The sequence below is a fragment of the Populus nigra genome, chromosome 5, assembly GCF_951802175.1.
Source record: "Populus nigra chromosome 5, ddPopNigr1.1, whole genome shotgun sequence".
NCBI classification, from domain to species: domain Eukaryota; kingdom Viridiplantae; phylum Streptophyta; class Magnoliopsida; order Malpighiales; family Salicaceae; genus Populus; species Populus nigra.
Window position 1 is genome coordinate 2,267,218 of NC_084856.1, and position 20,088 is coordinate 2,287,305.

The window sequence follows — 20,088 nt, forward strand, 5'->3', positions numbered from 1 at the left end:
TGTTTTTTAATAATATTTATTATTTAAAAATATATTAAAATAACATTATTTTAAAACATTAACTTAATATTTATTTTTAAAAAATGCTTTGAAAACTAATCTTTTTAAAAGTGTGATAATGGTTGTTTTTAAAGTGTTTTTTATTATTAAATATATTAAAATAATATTTTTTTTATTTTTTTAAAATTATTTTTAATATTATTATATCGTTTAAAAAATATTAAAAATATATTAATTTAAAATAAAAAAATAAAAAAAATTAAATTTTTCATATACACTTTCTACCGGCAGAGTTAAACACTGCATAAATACTGATAGAAATACAATATCAAATGTTCACCCAACCAAGTTATTCACTGGTTACATGATTTGACAATACCTGAATTGAATTGGTTTAATAATTATTATTCACTTGTTACGTGATTTGATCCATAAATATGTGATATTGATTAATGATTTAAAATATTAACTGAGTTCGTTTTATAATGTTTGAGATTATAATATAAAATAATTTTTTATTTAAAAATATATACAAATCAAAATTATAAAAAAAACATTAGAAAAACATAATCATTTTTAATCCAAAAATACTTTTAGTAGCCCCAGCAGTCCCACGCCTCTTTCTTTGGGCCTTCTCCGAAAAATTATCTCGATCTCTTTTTTCTCTCCTAGGCTTTGCACTGGGCTACTTTCAGGTTAATTGAATACCCAAAACGCCCGAAGGCCACCCACCAATGGCGACTCATCTTGCCATACAACGCCCTCTGATTGGAGGAGGTCAGGCAGGTGGCAACACTTGATACGCCACATCTACTCAACACTGTGTACATAACGGGTATTCATGAGATCTTCATGGGCACTTTCGGAACCAAGTGAAGAAATAAAGGTCTCCAGTCCCGACTGAGAGAGTCCAGGCTCGAAGAGAGGAGAGAAGAGAGGGCGGTGACTTTCACAGTCCACGCACCCGCAGACTCAAACCGCTTAAGATTTTTATACACAGACGCGAGTGTCAATGTCTCTGTAACACAATTTATTTCTTTTATACGCAGCTTTCGTTTAATTTTTATTGCACAAAAATGGCAAGAAATCTTGGAGGATTTCTGGTTCTGATCGCTGCGGCATTGATCTACTCATCCGCCCTCGCTTCTTATATCTTTCAACCGATCTCCGATACACACCGATCTGCTGCTTTAGAGCTCTTCAATCCTCTGGGTGGATCTTTTCCCAGGTTTTCAAAAACCCCTTTAATCCTCTCAATTTCTTATTTTGTTGATTAATTAGAGGAACAGGATTTGATTTTCATGAGATATCAAAATTTTACTAATTACTGAATTTAAGCTTTCCTTTGTTCATTTGCTGTATGAGATCTGGTTAGTCTATAGAACTGAAATTGGTTGTTATGCCTGTTTGGATGATGAGAGAATGGTAAAAGTTGTCTCTTGTGGTAATCCTTGTTGGTGTTTGCACTAGCCTGTGTTCGTTTACATTTTCGTGTCGGCCTAAGCAAGAAAGAGTGATCTGACTAGATGTTGTGTGTGCTACCAGCGTACAAGAAACATACGAGGAACTTAGAACGTTTGAGGTTCTAGGAATTGATAAAAGGTCTGATATCAGCACAGCTGCTTGCCAGTCTGTATCGGAAATCCTTGGGTCGTCGTCTTCTACTTTGAAGGATTTATTCTACGCCTTAAAAGTCAACGGAATATTAAAGTGTGACATCAAAGAGGATGTTTTTGAGGTATCGTTTGTTCTGTGCTGTTTTTTTTTTTTTTTTTCAAAGATATTAACTTTATGTCACAACTTGCTAACAATGTGTGATGATGGGTTAATTTCTCTCTTAAAGGGTGTTGCTTCAAGGCTACAAGCTGCTGTCAGTGGTGCTAGTGCTTTGCTTGATTTCTACTATTCTGTGGGAGGTTTAGCTCTTATCAAGGTAATTAATATATATAAACACCTTTAGATGTTATGGGTTTCGAGCTTGATTCTCATTTTTTATGCATTTGTTAATTTGGGAATTATTCTTTTCTTTCTACAATGCAAGGGAGAGGTAATTAGTGATAAGTTTTAGGTTGAAACTTTTGTAAGCAGATTTTGTCTGAAATCATGAAATTTCAGCAGTGTTAATTGCTAGTTATTTATTTACTCAACTTCCTGACAGAGAATACGATTTTCAAGCTGTTGTCATGTAGCATAAGCCTTGCCAGTTTTTTACTAAAGCTTGAAGCTGATATTTTTCTCAATGCAGGGTCAAACTACCAAAGATGATCTTTATCTTGCTGATGCTGAAGGAGTTTTTCAGTCCATCAAGGTTTATTATTGCTTGGAGTTATTGTTAGAGTGAAGATTTGAACTTGACAGTGGACTGTTGTATGAGTGTGAAAAAAATAACTCATTAGTGGACCGCCCCTGCCAGGAACTCTCCCACATTGAGCAGGGCCCTTTTGGGACTAGTTGCTGATGTGGTCAGAGTTGGTGGGTGTGTAGGTCCAGCACTGGTCTGCTTAGAAGTTTATTTCACAATGTTTTGGTTGGCGTTTGGTTTGAATTTTCTGTTCCTACTTCAAATACAATTTTCAGCACATGTAATGGTTGACTTGCTAATTATTGGCAGGCTCTGAGCCAGAGTGATGGAAGATGGCGCTATAATTCTAATAATCCCGAGTCTAGTGCCTTTGCTGCTGGTATGTTCTATAAGTGTTTTGTACACCACAATGACTTTTCTAGCGCCCGTGCCCTGTCATATATATTCTATGTTTTTCTTGCAAGGGGATATGCAATTATCACATTAACACTTGGAAACCACATAAATACTTGCTCCAGTTTTGTTTTTATAATTATCTAAGCATAAATTTGTGGACATAACTAAGGATATGTGCTTAGAAATAGTAATGGGCAAGGAGTTTGGAACATCCTGAAAATGGGAAGGAAAGAATTGAATGGAGAGTGTATCATATTTTACATTAAATGCGTAAATTGTGCTGTATTGCTGAAATTAGCACTCTAAGCCATGCTAATTCTTCCACCTACATTGGCTTATATCCAATTGCTTGATCATGTTTCTTTTCAGGTCTAGCACTTGAAGCACTTGCTGGTATTGTCTCATTATCATATTCCGAGATAGATCAATCTCTGGTAATTTGGAAGTTTTACTGACTTTGCCCCAATAGAACTTTTAGTTTTTTCTTGATCCAGAAACTATCACCAATGTTTCTCTTATATTTAGAATAAGGACACTTCCTGTTTATTTCATTATCAGCATCAAACATGTTGGTATCTGGTGATTTTATGTTACTCCATAATTAGTGATTGTAGGTGAAATAGGTTATATAATTGTTTTTTTCTTAAAGCATATGCTTATTGGTGATTTTTAGTCTACATTCTTTTTCTGAGCCGTATTTTTCCTCTTTATTTTATTTTTCAAGTTTGTGCGTGGTCTATATTAGTTTCTTTATTGCTAGTGCTTCAGGTTATGTAGCAGATTTATGTCTGCTATATATCCTGCATTTTGAAAATGCACCCATAGCTTAGCCTATCCAGATTTTGATATAGCATTTCCTTTTAGAAACATAGCTACAATTTCCCATTGCATAGAACTTTCTTTTATGCTATGTAATCTACTTTTCCCTTGTTGGCTTATCTAATTGTATAAACTTATATTAACAATTTTTCTGGTTATGATGAGGGGGTTTTTGTTTCTATTGTATAATATATGGTATCTTCCAATATACTTGTTGCTGCTGTCTTGTGGTGTTCATTGTAATATGTTGTTTCTTACATTTGCTTACCATGGGCAGATCAGCACAACTAAAAATGATATATTGAAGCTGTTTGACAGCATTGAGAAGTATGGTATGCATCTCTCTCTCTCTCTCTCTCTCTGGTACATTATAATTTTTTGGTGCTTATGAACCGAAACAATTTCTTAGTATGGTTTCTTCGTATGGTGGCAATTGTGTTTATCTTGCTTATGCCAGAACTTTTAATTCTACTGATATGAAGTCGTCAAGAAACAGTTTGGTAATCTATCATGTCTTAGAGTTAATTTGGCAAAAATTAAATCCTTTCAAACATGAAAACTTCACCAGCTTTACATGTAGGCCATGCTCCATTCACCTAGCTGCCAGCTGCTATTTTATGCTATTCCAGAACTTACTTAGTTAGCTGCAACTCTTTATTGCAGATGATGGGGCCTTTTACTTTGATGAGAAGCTGGTTGGTGCACGTGAACATCAAGGTGCTCTCTCAACTACATCCTCTGTTGTTAGAGGACTGACAGCATTTGCAGCTGTGACTTCAGGAAACTTGAATGTGAGTTAGGTTTGTTGGTGTTGCTGGTCTTTGTACCAGTAATTCTCTATCACAAAAAGAGTTTAATGCTCCTTTCTTTGCTTGCTTTATTCTTTTTTGATTTTCAGCTTCCAAGTGGCAAAATATTGGGTTTGGCAAAATTTTTCCTTGCCATTGGAATTCCAGGCGATGCCAAAGACTTGTTCAACCAAGTAGATTCCCTGGCTTTCCTAGAGAGCAATACGTGAGTGTGTTCTTTACTTAGTTCACTATGATTATCGTTTTTCATTTTATATTTATGTTATGTAAAACTCATTTTGATAGTTGTTTTCCTGATATAAAGAACTCTGTAATATGTGATTGGTCTTTTAAAAGAAAACAAATTTCCAGTGACAGCAGTTCCAGAAAAAAGAAGATTTTATGGAATAATCCTTTTTCATTAGTGTATTTTTCAAAATGAGAGCATCAGTTTGGTGCTAGAAGAAAATGTATTGTTTTCATGAAAAACTTTTAAAGTTTGTTTCATTAGCTGCTGGCTGTCTTTTGCAGCTAGGAGCAGACGTTTGTCCTTAAAGAAAAAATTTAAGGCACTTTTATATACTTGAACATTGTGGTTATTTTGCTGTGTTTGGGTGCTACTGTTCCTCAGTTTTATATGTTTTCCTTGTTCTCTTTTAGTTGAGAAAAGCAACAAGTAGGATAACTGATGAGGCTAAATGGTTTAATATCAAGTGCTGAATTTACTGAAGAAGTTTGCAAGTAACTTCCTTATTGTTTTTTTTTTTTTTTTTTCTAATTATTACAGTTTTGGTTTCTGGTGCAGGGTTTCCATTCCACTGATTCTATCACTTCCGGCTACAGTGCTTTCATTGACTAAGAAGGATGCACTTAAGGTGTGTTGCTGTGTGCATGATAAGTATTTTTTTTTGTGTTTGTGTCTATATGTGCACTCGTGTGCATGCAAGTTCTTAAACTTTTTTGGTTATCTCATATTTGCTTGATTACATATTACTTCCTTCATCTTGTTTCTTGCTGTATTCTGGCTATTTTGGGAATAAGCTAAAATTATTAATGATATTATTCTCATCCTATACATTTCCTGGGATTTGCATGACTGCGAAGTTTCTGCACACCTTGAACCTTTTCCTTTTACGCAATTTTATTTAAATTGACTTTCCATGTAAATCTAACCAGGTTAAGGTGAATACCGTGCTTGGTTCAAATCCACCTCCGTTGACAGTGAATCTTCTACGAGTTTTCAGATCTGGTTCAAAGGATACTTTGTTAACTGAGAGTCAGGTACACCTTTTTCTGCATTTTTTACCTTGTTGAGTGCATTTCGATTCTTTTGTCTACCTTTTGGGTATTGTAGCCTGCCCAGTCAATTTGGTGATTTTCTGGATGACCAATAATAATTGTGTGATATAGGAACTCAAGTTTGACCCTGAAAACGCTGTCTATACCTTGGATGCTTTGCCAAAGAGTGTTGATGTTGGAAAATACACTTTTGTTTTTGAGGTATCCTTGTTTTCTTTGATGCATAAATGCTGCCTTTCATCTTTCTTTACATCCATATATGACAAGCCCAAATTCTTGCAGACGGTGCTTCATGATTCAGACCACAAAAACTTATATGCCACTGGAGGCCAAACTCGGATTCCAATATTTGTGACTGGAGTTATCGAAGTTGACACTGCAGAAATTGCAGTGCTTGATAGTGATCTTGGGAGCATAGAAACCAAGAAGAAGTATGTTTTTAACATTTCCCAGTTCCAAAACTGGGTGTTTATTAACTGATGCCATGTTGGATGCTTGTCATTGTGACCATTTTTGGGATGTGTTTAAATATTTATTTACAATACTCAGCTCTGCTTTACCGAGTTTGAACTTTATGACTTGAGTTTGAGTATGATTCTAGTTATGGATCCATGCAGGATAGATTTAGCTGGAGATAATACTGTATCATTATCTGCAAACCACCTTCAGAAGCTGCGCCTCTCTTTCCAGTTGTCTACTCCTCTCGGCCATGCATTTAAGCCACATCAGGTTTGTAATTCTGCCTGTCTTCCTCTAGAATTGTTATATCTGTGATTCAGTTATTCAGAGTTTTTTGGCTACCAGGCAATTCTAAAATTGACGCATGAGACTAAGGTTGAGCATATCTTTTTGATGGGGAGCTCTGGAAAAGAGTTTGAGATTATTCTGGTAAGTTCCTTCTGCAATGTTTTGCTCCCCCTTGTTCCTCACTCATGGATGGGTTTTTTGCAACTTTATAGTTAAGAACAAAATCTATCAAATATGCCCAAATGTTGACTTTTGGATTTATCATTGAATTCAAATTTGGCTGGGTTGACTATTGTCAACAATCAATTAACTTGGTTCTTAGCAATTCATTTTCCATCTTAAATTTGTGTATTGCAGACCAATTTTCCTCTTACTTGAAATAAAGTTAATTTTGTTATCACATGGTAATTATAGACTGAATAAATTAAGATTTATGAATCAGGACTTGAATACTCGTCCAGAGACATTGCACGCTATTGAATATCTACTAAAAATAAAACTGAATATTTTTTCAATGAAATTACTGTTCAATATTTGCTTAACAATCATGTATTGTTTTAAGGTGCACCATGAAAATGGCTCTTTATGTTATGTCAAATGAATAAACCTCCAGCTGAAGTAGTTTGAGTGGCAGTCAGTTTAAGCCTCTCTTGCTGGACATTATAATGTTTATGCACATGCCAATATTTGTTACTACCTTTTCAAATGCTCCTGCTGTGCATCACTGCTGATTGCTTGGAAACAGACTCCCTAGAACATATCATTCAACCATCCATATTCTGTTTCTTCTGAACTTTTGTTATTTTCCTCATATTTGGCAATGTCTTGCAGGATTTCCTTGGACTGGTTGAGAAATTTTTCTATTTATCAGGGAGATATAATGTTCAACTCACTGTGGGTGATGCTGTTATGGTAGGCTTGATTTTGCTTTCAAAGGTTTTAATTTTTGTATGGGTTATACAACATGAGCATGATACAATTTGTTTTGTTTCTCTTTTTCAGGAGAACTCTTTCTTAAAGGCTGTTGGTCACATTGACCTGGATCTACCCGAAGCACCTGAGAAGGCACCACAGCCTCCAGCTCAGCCTCTTGATCCAAACTTGATATATGGTCCTAAAGCAGAGATAGCTCACATCTTCAGGGTTCCTGAAAAGCTTCCACCTAAGGGGCTTTCTCTTACTTTCTTGGGTCTTACACTTTTGCCATTTCTTGGATTCTTACTTGGGGTGAGTATTATATTATATATGTCAGAAATTCTGAAAACTTGAGCATTAACATTATTTCTCTCTTTTGAGGTCAATGATGTCTGGAATTGATTGAAATTGAACTTCCTAGTTAGCATTATAATTCATTGGCTCTTTCTAAATTGTCTCGCCTTTGGATGCCCCTTATAGTACTTCTAGTATTATCAAGGTTTGTCTATGGATTTGAATGCTAATGTTGGAAAGATCTTTTGATCTGTGTTAATGTAGACACTGCTAGCGTACATGTGTTTGATTGAAGTTTCTGGTTGAAATTGCTTAGCTGAACTTGTTGGGGTAAAATCTTATTGGTGGAACTTGCCAAGTGACCTCAGGAGTTTAGACTACCCCTTTCTTTTTATTAGGACAGGAAGTGGTATTGCACATTGCATTAATCGACATAGTCAGGATTTCAAGTGCTCTATGTCATTCTTTCTGCCTAGTTTTCTCGTGTCATCATCTCTTCTCTACAAATAGGGACAACATAGGGAATGGGAATGAGTGGCATATGTTAACATGCCTTTTCCTTTTGACAGCTATTGCGTTTAGGGGTGAACTTGAAGAACTTCCCTTCCTCATCTGTTCCCGCCATCTTCGCTGCCCTCTTCCATCTTGGCATCGCAGCAGTTTTGTTGCTCTACGTGCTTTTCTGGCTGAAGGTCAGTTTCCCACTTCGTTCTTTTTGTTCACCTCTATTTTGTTAAATTTGTGATTCCTGCAAGATTTCCAGGGCTTGTATTCACCCATGTTTGATATGCAGCTTTCGATTGTTTGCTAGGATATTAGTGGAATCGTGCTCTTTTGTTTTGCTTCTATTCAATGAGAAAATTTGGATTGCTAGGGTATTTGTGGTGTTAAGAGGAATTTACCCTTCTTTTTTCTTTTTTTAATTTGAGCAGTTGGATCTATTCACAACACTGAAAGCACTTGGTTTCCTGGGAGCTTTCCTGATGTTTGTTGGACACAGAATCCTCTCTCACCTGGCCTCATCATCATCCAAGTTGAAATCTGCCTGAGTAGGAGAGAATTTTCTGTTTCAAAACAGTTAGACATTGACCCAATTTTGTAGGGGATGTAAACTATTGAGTATGTTATACCTGTTAAGACTTGGGCATGCAATGAAATAGGGTTTATCTATGTTTTGGGTTTCTCTCCTTTCACTGCTTGAACCACACCTCACTGTCTTTCCATTGGTGGTCCGACAGCTGGTTTGTTAACAGCGTTTACTTAGTTCAGCCATGATGAATATTTCCAAGATAAAAGATTTGCCTTTTTCAGAGTTTCCTAAGTGGATGAATAAAATCCCTTTGTTTAGATTCTGGTAATATAATCCTTTATTTCAGTTTGAACGACCACCTGTGGTCATGTGCGGTGTCACAATTCCATCTGATATTTTTGTGGTGATTTTCAATGATAGTTATAAGAGCTAGTAACTAGGGATTGACTTGGCTCAAGCCTGGGTTGTGGTGGAGGGTATTCGGGAGTGTTGTTATTTTTTAAATAGTTTTTTTGTTAAAATTATTTTTTATTTTATTTTTTAAAAATTATTTTTTATATTACAATATTAAAATGGTATGAAAATATTAAAAATATATATTAATTTAAAGTAAAGAAAAATTTAAAAAAATATTAATTTTTTTTAAAAAATATTTTTATAGCGGGAAAGCAAATAAGTTTTAAGATTAGCAGGTCATGATTTAAAAAAAAAAAAAAACTGAAATGATATCGGTTTAAAAATAAAATGCAGGTTATTAGATTGACCTATTAAACCTCTATTAGGTTGATCTAAATGGAAGTTGGATGAGAAGCTTGTTAAATAATAAATATAGTGTTTTTGAAATTATTTTTTCCTTGAAAATAATAAAAATAATATATATTTATTTGATATTATCACATTAAAATGATGAGAAAACATTTAAAAAAAATACTAATTTAATGTTTATAAAGTTAAATGTATTTACAAAACTCATTTAATCACAGTTTTAAATGCAAGAATAAACTGTGATGTCAAGCCCCTTCCCCAGTTTACCAAGATATTTAAAAAATCATGGCCTGTATATGAGACCAAATTTTCATGGCTGAGCTCAGTAGACATCAACGTTAGAGCAGAGCAAAGTGAAGCAACAGCCTATTTTAGTAGGGTGCTGTTTCCTTATTTCCTATTTTAGTTTTGTCAGTAGCGTTAAAAAAGAAGAAGAAAGAGAAGTACTGTTCTGAGCTGACAACAATCGAAGCACCGAAAGAGTTTTACAGATTGAGGTTTCAGAGGCTATGATGTTTGTAAGACAAGAAGTTCTCGTGCATGAGGTTGCATCGCAGCTTCTCCTGCGCCATTTCTTCTTCTTCTTCTTCTTTAAAGAACAGGGTGTATCAGCAGAAGAGGAACATAAAATTACTCCCATCATAACAAATCGGTGAATACATTGAAAAAACATTGGAATTGATTCCTTGCAGTGCTTTGTTTAATTCCTGATAGGCCATATCAAGAGAGAAATTTTTTTAGCTTTTACCAAAATCCACATATTCGGTCTCTCTGCTCACATATTTTTACCCCAAAAGCAGACAGTCTATTCAGGATTTCAGATATAACCTCGTTAATAACATTTCCAACGTGCCAGTTGTGCACAGTGGTAGATATAAGCTTCACAGTAACATATATTCGATCAATCTTAGTTCTCTTACAACTTGACTCATGAATAACTTGAGTAATGAATTTTATTGAGTTTAATAAATTTTTTTATAAATTATTTTATTTAATTATATGATAAAAATAGATGCTCATAAAATTAAACACCAATCTAAAAGTAGACATTTAATTGAGAAAATTATCCCTATAAAAAACAAATAAAAATTCATAATAGAGTCTATTTCCTAACTAATTCAATATTAAAAGATGAAATCGAAAAAACAATAATTTAAAAACAATTACAAGACAAAAAAAATATATCCTATCGCTGGGTAAACTCGTCAAACATATGAATCGGGTATGCCAGGCTAATACGTCATGCCTGTGAATTGGGTTATGGACTCCATTGAAATTATAATTTTTTTTAAAAAACTAATTTTTTATTTAACTATATGATAATAAAAATTGATGATTACAAAATCAAACACCAACCCAATATGGGGATTTTTTTTTAGATCACAAAAACCTCATAAAAAACAAAACAAAACTAATTATGAAGCTAAATTTCTAATTAACTCAGTATCCAAGGATGGAATGAAAAGGACTAATTAAAAAAAGAGTTAAACTTGCTAGGCCCCGTAAACCAAGTCATTCAACCAAATATGTAAATAGGTCCATAGACTATATAAAATTTAATAACATAATTTTTCTCTAAAACTATTTTTTTTAACTAGATAATAAAAAATAGACGATGAAAAAATCAAGTTCAATTAAAAAAAAAAGACACTACACTAAATTCATAAACCAAGGCAACCCAAGTTACCTTACCAAATCCGCAAAACCATGCTAACCTTATAGAAAAGTAAAATAAATAAAAAAAAATTATAAAGTCAAATTCTCAACCATTTTAATATTAAAAGATAAAATCAACAAAAAATAAATTTGAAAAAAAACGTAACAAAAATTCAAAAACAAAAACAAAAGGAAAGAAAGTAAAACATTGTGGATTACTATTATCATTCATAGTGCAATGCGTGGTGGTAAAATATGGTTTCTTCATATCCTTTAATTTTTGTTACTTTATAAAGTTTAATAACATGACTTTTCTGTAAAACTATTTTTTTAATTATATGAGAAAAAAACTAAAAAAAAGTTAAGAAGTTAAGTTCAATTCGTAAACAATGTTAACTTCATATAAAGTTAAAATTAAAAAAAGCAAATTACGAAGCTAAATTCTCAACAATTTCAATTTTAAAAAATAAAATCGACAAAAACAAATTTGAAAAAAAAATCATAACAAAAATTAAAAAAAAAAAGCAAACTACTTTGGATTACTATTGTAATCCATAGTGCAATGGGTGTTGGGTGAATAATAGTTTCCCCATACTCTTTAAATACCATTTAATGTTTGTTACTTTATAAAATTTAATAATATGATTTTTCTCTAAAATTATGTTTTTAATTATATATAAAAAATAAGCTATAAAAAAACCAAATTCAATTAAAAAACGAAAGGAAAAAAAAGAGAAACTCCACCAAACTCATAAACTAATGCACTTGAGATAACTTAAATTACCTTAGCAAACCCCTAAATCAACTTAAATTACCAAAACTAATCCGCAAATTATATTAACTCTATAGAATGATAAAATAAAATAAAAAATTGATAAAAATAATTTTTTAAAAAATCATAATTTAAAAAGAAAAGAAAGAGACATGTAGCGTGAGGAAACCTATGGTGATTGCCCCCACATGCTTTAGTTATTGCTATAATTATAATATCAAAAGTAAAGCACCGACAAACAGCGAGTTGCAAGTTGCCAGCTGCCAGCTATAACGTGATTCATTAAGCATTGAAAGAGATTGACTAAAAAGACCCACATCACTGAAATCCCACCACTTGAAAACTCGTCTCTTTATTTAATTATTGCAACCACAGCATCAAACCCAGATTAAAAAAAATAATTAATAATAATAATAATAAACGAAAGGAAAGGAAAGCTGCAAACCCTATGACTGATCCATTCCATGCATAATTGTATACTAACAAAAGCAGTACAGATATGAAAATGGCAATGCTGCTGCCCTCCCTCTTTCTGCACTCTCTATTTGTGACGAGAACGTTGACAGGTTTGGATCTTGCAAGGCAAGTCAAGAACTTGATGGATCTTAATAGAAATTATTTGAGTATTTGATGCCAGGTGCCCGGACGGGATAAAAGTGGAGAGAGCATGGAAGGAATTAAATAAATGGAATTAATAAATTAAAACAATGGCGTTTTTTATTGAGAAAACATCCATTTAATTCAATATATAAAAGAAAAAAAAACAGAGATACTTACTCAACATAGAATTTTCTGGAAAAGCTAGTTGTTTGTGGTTATCAAGTGCAAAAAAGGATGAACATGAGTTGTCTCGCCAGGGGGGATCTAGAAGGGAAGGATGTTAACTGGGTTTGGTCAAATGTAGAATCTAGCCAGGGGGAATCTAGTTGGCCACAAATAACCTAGCTAAAAATCCGTTGTCTTTGAAAAAAAATCAAAATATCATTTTAACCCCTTTTTTTAAAAAAGAAAAAGTAAATTAGATTTAACTTACCGGCCACCCCAGGTCAACCATTTTGCTTCTATCACAACATCAACCTCGTATTTTTACAAGGGGGCGAGGGGTAGTTGAGTTGAAGATTCAGTTAAAAATTTAATAGAAAAGAATATATTCGTGAAAATGAATAATACATGCTAGAAACATGGGGGGCTTGACATTCTCAGTAACAAAATAGCCAAAAGGTTCTGAATCTGATTATCCATGCAACAGTTCACATTCATGGAGCTTCCACTTTCAGCAGAAAAGGAAATTCCTGTTCTGTAGCGCCTTCCAAAATATGGGCCTTCCAAAATATGGGGTGTGTTCTTTCACCGAGTAATAAAGCTATGGAAGCATTTACATGGTAAGATTTGATGGGGTAGGTAATAGACATATCAACACTCAAAATAACATTTCAAACTAATGCAAAATACAATCATCTCTCGGGAGACTCCTATAAAATAATGAGAGGATCAGTTTCCATAATTCCTATAGCAGCCTTGATTTGATTTAATTCAATCAATTGTCAGCTAATCAAACTAACAATTTGGATTTATAATGAAATAACACAAGAAATAAAATGGATAAAACTTCTGCTTTCATATAAGATTGCTCAAGAAGAAATAAACTCAACATCAAATGCTACAAAATCATATAAACCACGGCTACCTTAAGCCCTGCAATGTTCAGGTAAAAGGGCGAGAGCATGGAAATCCGGCTGTTTTATTCAGTGACACTGAAACTTTTGCTTGTTAGCCACATCTTCTTTTGGACGATGAACACCACCTCATCCTCACCTTGCTCGTTTTCCTCAGCATCACCTGTAGCCACTGCCTCCCAATGCAGTGCTGACATATGTTTCTTTACGAATTCCACTACTGATGGATTGTCACGGATAATAATGAAGCCTGTGGGTCTCAAGATGCGGTCCATCTCAATTAACAGATCCACAGCACTGCAATCTTTCTTTGCGATGTCGGAGAAGACAGTCCAGGCATGCAGTAAATCATAAGTTCGTGGGTAGGTCGAGTAGGATTCACACCTGTCAGTGGAAAAAAAATCATTTTAGCCCGTGTATGAACAAGAAAATACAATCAGCAATTCCACTATGTTTTTGCTCTCCTCTCCTGGAAAGTACCACATCTGCCATGGTTATTACATCAATCCACCACCAGAAGAATTTTCTTGATGAGAGAGTTAACAGAGCCTATGTGTAGTCAAAGTAGAACTTGAAATGGTTACTCAGAGATGGTTTGCATCACAATTTCTGCTGTATCATATCTTTCTATCCTTTTCTTTTTCTTTGCCTTCAAACCAACTGGTAACTGGTTAGAACAATGGTATTGACTGAAAATTTCTAAAATCTGATGAAAACACATAGGATGGATTTATTGTAGAAACATATATGACCTTAAGAGCAGGTGCAGCTCTAATTCTGCTTCTGGTTTCTGATAAAACTTATCAGTAAAATAAATCTTAAGAATTTTTACTAACACAGATAGGTTTGGTTTCTTTTCATAAATTTTACCCTCGACAAATTTGAATATTCCTAATGTCACATGTTAGAAAATTTTTGCAAACTCACCAGCTGTGCACAGAGCCCATCAGGCCTCTATCATATATTATCTTGAGAGTGTTGGGTCCATCTTCAGGCACAACATTCATAACCCATACGTCTTTGCTCTTCAGGGCAGCTGCAAATGACCCTAGGTTTGCCTTCATGTCCATCAAATTTCTCAGTGTATCAGGCTGAATCTTTGGGCTCAAAAGATTCCAATAATTCTCAACCCTGTGCTGCCAAACTTCCTGCAACATATCAATCCTGTAACAAACCAGCTTCTTCCTAACATATATATAAACGCAAACAGATTGAAAGTTTCTAATAGCTCACCGTGTCCTTTTCAAACATTTCAGCAGAATAGCCAAAGTCAGCAAGACGAGGAGGTGGAGTAGTCAACCGAGCAGGCCACGGAGCCAATCCAGTCCCTTTTGCTTTATGTTGTTCTAATAAGATCATTAAAATACTTAGTGCATTTCTAACTTCCAACACAAATTCCATGTAGCTTGCAAAGCACCTTGTAAAGCCTCAAATGAGGGCAACAAGAAATCAAACAAATGCAAGGCAAGGAGCATCTGCCTTCAACAACAATTCTTTTGTTTTTTTTTTTCAGCAGTGGTATATGGACATTAAAAGATTAGACAATTTAACAAATGCATATTGACATGTTAATTGTTTGTGCCGATAAAAACTCAAAAAGGGCAGGTAAAGCATCATACTAATTGCATGAGCTTGCATTGATGATGCAAGTAAAATATGCAAATTGCTGTTGTATCTTCCAAAATTAATTTGTTTCTATACAAAGGTCATGCTAGAAAATAATGGTAATGAGACTACTAGCACTAATATTGAAAGTCCTCTGAAAAAAATTAAAAGGAGTATACAGTACTCACGATCAGAGTAAGGAGTGATGCAAGCTTTCATTGGCACACCCCACACTGCATCTGGATCATCATCAGATTTGCAGAGAGGAGGTTGAGTACCAGGTTCTCTTTCCTTGTAACAGTCGTTTGTTAGAGGCTTGACCCAGATAACAGTTTGATTCCTTTTCGCAGCTATCTTCCAGCACATTCTTTCCACAAGGGCACTCATTTCTCTCCAGATCCTCAGATCCTCCTCATCTTGTGCATAGGCCTCAGGAGATGAGTAGGCAAAATAGCCTCCTGGTCTCAGCAACCTATCTAGCTCGAGCAGAAGGATTCCGTCCCTTTGAAGCCAATCAATCCTACAGCGAGAACAATGTGCAAATTCAAAAGATCTACTTGGGTATGGAAGTCTCTTAGTCCCTAAAACACCAAGATATGCAGGAATTCCTCTCTCCAAGGCAAACTGGATCTGGTTTTGATGAACATCGTTTGGTGCCAATGACATTGAAATAATATCAGAAGAGAGCAGATATCCCCCAAAACTTGCAACTCCACAACCAACATCGAGGACTGTCCGGAGCCTTCCTTCATTGTTTAAAATGTTATTTGAAAAGTTTAGCATCTGCCAGCGAGAAAGATAAATAATATTAAAAACCAGGATAGTTTGGAAAGCTAAGTGTATAAAATCACTAGCAAAAAATATCATATCACCAGCCTTTCAAACTTGAAATTAATTGGAGAGTCTGAGAATCACATATTTACATGGGAAATACTATTAACTTACATTTGCAATTGAGGCTATATACTTATCAGCTCCGTAATGGAAGTGTGTTCCTCCTCCAGGGAATGAAATTTTGTTACCTTTGACAACCATCCAGTTCTGATCAGATTTTTCACTTGCCAGGTGGGTGTGAGGTATATTTACTTTCCAGACCTCATCTCTGCTTTTGGGCCACTTGATTGGGACCTGAAACATCAATAATCAAAAACACATATCAATACTATATCTTGATTGGGACCTGAACCATCAATAATCAAAAACACATATCAATACTATATTGGTTTACTTTGCACAACAAAAACAATCCACTTTTCAACATATCCACGAACTATACTATAGTTGAGAAAGACCCTACCTTGTACCCTGGTGGAGGAGGGATCAAGCAATTGAAGCGTCTTTCTGGTACTGGGCAATGTCTTTCATAGTGCTCCATCAAAGACAAATCCAGCTTCAATCTTGTCTGGTATATGAGATTTCTGTCTAGACAAGGAATCAGCTCCGAGTGGCGATCATCACAAACCTTCAATGTTGGCAAAAATCATAAAAGAAACACAACACAGCTTGTATTAGTGCAATTGGTACTAACAATCAAAGATTTGAAACTTGGTGCAAGTAAATAAAAACGTTAGCTCAACTTAAAATTGCTCACCGGAATGCTTTTAAGTATAACATCACCCTGCACTTCTTCACCGGATTTGCTGGAAGCTTCATCACCATCATCATCTCCGCCCAAATAAGAAGAACCCAACTTCCTTAGAGATTTACTTCCATATTCCAGAGCAGATGTTCCACTGTTCCGAGAATACAAGTAAACACAACCACAAATGATACCCAATACCACTATCCAAGTTACCAGCCGCTTCTTTTGATCCCCATCACCTTTTCCCCTTGACATCTTTCGCAACCAGAAGCAGAAAATGAAAATATCCCTTCTACTTTCACTAAAGGTTAAAATCAGAAGCTCATTTCCCTCTCCAGGATATTCACAATAGGTAATGGATGGACCGTGAGCAAAAGTTCAGCGCCGAATCTAGTACCTAGGTTGTTTAATTCACTCCAGTGATTGCCTGAAGCTCCTTGTCATCACCAGCCTTGTTTCCAAAAATAAAATTAAGTTAGGACTTATCATCCATAACTGAAAGCAAATGTTTATCATATCTAGAACACAATATATAATATATGAATAAAAAGATCCTGGATTGCTAATATATAACTAGCGAAATCTATGTAAAAACATTAACTAAAACAAAATCCCATATCTGTAGGCCATAAATTCAATAAAAAAAGGAAAGAGGATAGCATTAACTAGAGATAGATCTGAGACAGACTTAAAACTAAATAATCAAGTAAACCCAGTTCAATCAAAGATCATTAATTACATAACGGCAATAATATTACTAATAATATAAAAATAAATGCACCGACAATAACTACTTGCCAGCTATAATTTGACACGGTTAAGCATTAAAAGAGATTGATTGAGAGACCCTGACAAGTAAAAAAATTTCAAGACTTGAAAGTTGCAATCTTGGTAAGCACATCAGACCCAGAAAAATTTCTTCGAATCAAGAAGAAAGTTGCGAACTTTGTTGATTTTTGTGGAGAGGAAAATTGACAGGATACAAGAAAACTCACCAACTGAATTTGAGATGGGAAATTGAGGATGAGAATGGTGCTCTGAGGGGGAGAAAATGGCACAGTGTAGATCTTGAAATGCAAGCAATGGAGTCAATATATGATGATAATGGGGATGGTAAGTGGATCTGAGAACAGAGTATGAATGCGATGTTATTATAAATATAATTTATTTTTTTCAAAGTTTTTTATTATTTTTATTTAAATATTAATACTTTTATTTTTTAAAATTTCTTTTATATTTCAATAAATTTTTATTTTTTTATCATCTTTGATTCCTTCATCTTCTTAAGCTATAAATCTAACAATAGAGCGGATTTGATTATGAACAAGAGCAAGTTACTTATCTAATATTAAAAAATAATATAAATTATATTTTAAACTATATTTAATAAATTAAACTATTAAATTAAGATAATTTTTTTACATTATATCAGAGTTTTAACAATAAAATAATTATGAGTTTGAATCTCATCACTCCTATTTATTTGATAAAAATCATATCTTGAACTTTATATAACAACTAAAACTATTAAATTGAGATGATTCTTCAATGTATAGAAAAAGTAATTTAATAATTTTATATATCAAAATAAAAAGAATTTATGTGATGCTAGGTAAGTTTTAAGGAGTTTTTTTTATATAAAAAAATGACATCTTTCTGTTTTGTTTTATTTAAAAACAATTGCATTTTTTAAATAAAAAACATGTTTTTTAATTAAATTTTAATAGAGCTCCTTAACTTATTAAATTAACTAATAATCATAAATAAAGTTTTAGGAATAAAACGACTTTAGTAAATCATGAGTTTTGATAATTGAAAATTTTGATTTTTTATATAAATAATTAATTAAAAAATAGATAAATATTAAGAATAAATAACATGTGTGTGTGTGTATTCTTCTTTATGTCGGCAGTGAGTGTGTTGCAGCAAGTTGTCAAGTGGCTTATAGCTGTTAGTCTTTAAGGCATTGCTATGGTCAAGTTGAGGATTTAAGGGTATATTTGGCAAGTTATTTCTACCTTTATAATTCTATTATCAACATTGAAGCTGAGATTTGTTATTCATTTTTTAGCTTTCTCGTTTAAGAAACGGTATGTTTTCCTAATTCCTTATTATTGTTTATAAAATATACATATTTTCATAAATATATCTATAAATATTCAAAATATAAAATATCTAATATAAATATCTAATATATATATATATATTAAATATCTTGAATATTTATTAGGATATTTATTTTAAAAATCTAGATATGCTCATTTATCCAGGAATATAAAAAAATAATCAGAATTCATCTCTTTAAAGTTTATCACTTCAAATCTTTCCTAATCTTTCTACTGAAAATATTTTATAGCTTGTCACTTCCTTCTGCTAAATGGTATCATTTGCATAATTATTAGGAAGATGATAATGTAATTCCATCAATTTATAATGGTATTTCTTCCATTATCAAAATAAATGTATTTGTTAGTTAAAATGTGTTTTTGATATTTTATTTCATATGTGTTTTTAAATGTGTTTTTTTTTTCATTTTGAAATTAATTGAAATAGTTATTTTTTTAAAAAAATTCAATGTATGAAAATTATTAAAAATATTAATTTAATTTTTTTTAAAAAATAAACATATTTTTAGAACCTAATCTTGAAAACACACTAACAAACATGCCATTATATTATTTTAGTTGTGGTTATTATTAAAGAGTGGAGTTTTTATATAATTAACGGGATGTCATTATCAATTTCACACTTATTATAAATAATTCTCTTTTTTTTTTAAAAAAAAAAACCTCAAATATTCATGCACTATTCAACTCTGACGTGGTTTATCTCGACCAAGGACGAATCTAGGTCGGCCAGGGGTGGCCCGGACAGGCTGACAGTCTCCGTTACAATTTTTTGGCCCTTTTGCCATATAATAATTTAACATATGGTTTGATATTATGGGAGAACGGTTTTTAAAGTATTTTTTTATTTAAAATATATTACAATAATATATTTTAAAATTTTTTTTAATATCAGTATATTAAAATAATTTTAAAAAATAAAAAAATATTTTAAAGCAAATTGTTTTACAAAAATACTTCTCAACCATAAAAACAAATAAATCTTATAACTTTTTTTAAAAAAGTTTTTTATTTAATTATAAAAAATGAAAAAACTCAATCATTTTCCCCTGAAGATCTCTTCTAAGTATCTGTTTGGTGTGTTATAAATTTTTTAAAAAATAGTTTCAAGAAAAAAGTTTTTAATTGTGGTTTTAAAAAATAGTTTTTAAATTAAAACTATTATAAAATAATTATTATATGCAAAATAAATAAATAAATAAATAACTAGTTTTTAAAGGTAAAAATAGATTATTTTAATTTTTACAAAACCAAGTTTTGAAATATAATTATTATGTATCGACCAATACAAAAAGCAAAAATTATTTAGCTAGCCA

General features: G+C 32.9%; 2 protein-coding genes across 2 annotated transcripts; one reads left to right on the forward strand and one right to left on the reverse strand.

The window, feature by feature from the left end:
* Positions 1–680: 680 nt before the first annotated feature.
* On the forward strand, positions 681–8,730 carry LOC133694619 (dolichyl-diphosphooligosaccharide--protein glycosyltransferase subunit 2-like). Its single transcript, XM_062116210.1, has 19 exons — positions 681–1,228; positions 1,546–1,738; positions 1,844–1,933; positions 2,246–2,308; positions 2,612–2,681; positions 3,068–3,132; positions 3,795–3,849; positions 4,181–4,308; positions 4,416–4,531; positions 5,111–5,180; positions 5,482–5,586; positions 5,716–5,805; positions 5,887–6,035; positions 6,222–6,333; positions 6,409–6,492; positions 7,183–7,263; positions 7,354–7,578; positions 8,130–8,252; positions 8,493–8,730. Exons 1-19 carry the CDS (start codon positions 1,077–1,079, stop codon positions 8,607–8,609), a joined length of 2,088 nt encoding a protein of 695 aa, XP_061972194.1. The 5' UTR covers positions 681–1,076; the 3' UTR covers positions 8,610–8,730.
* A 4,647-nt stretch (positions 8,731–13,377) lies between these two features.
* LOC133693849 (probable methyltransferase PMT3) lies at positions 13,378–17,773 on the reverse strand. Its single transcript, XM_062115188.1, has 8 exons — positions 17,642–17,773; positions 16,656–17,097; positions 16,362–16,526; positions 16,010–16,192; positions 15,253–15,847; positions 14,693–14,805; positions 14,387–14,607; positions 13,378–13,843 (listed from the first exon to the last, which is right to left on the reverse strand). The coding sequence occupies exons 2-8, from the start codon at positions 16,899–16,901 to the stop codon at positions 13,525–13,527; spliced, it is 1,842 nt and encodes a 613-aa protein (XP_061971172.1). The 5' UTR covers positions 16,902–17,097; positions 17,642–17,773; the 3' UTR covers positions 13,378–13,524.
* Between the last annotated feature and the right edge of the window lie 2,315 nt (positions 17,774–20,088).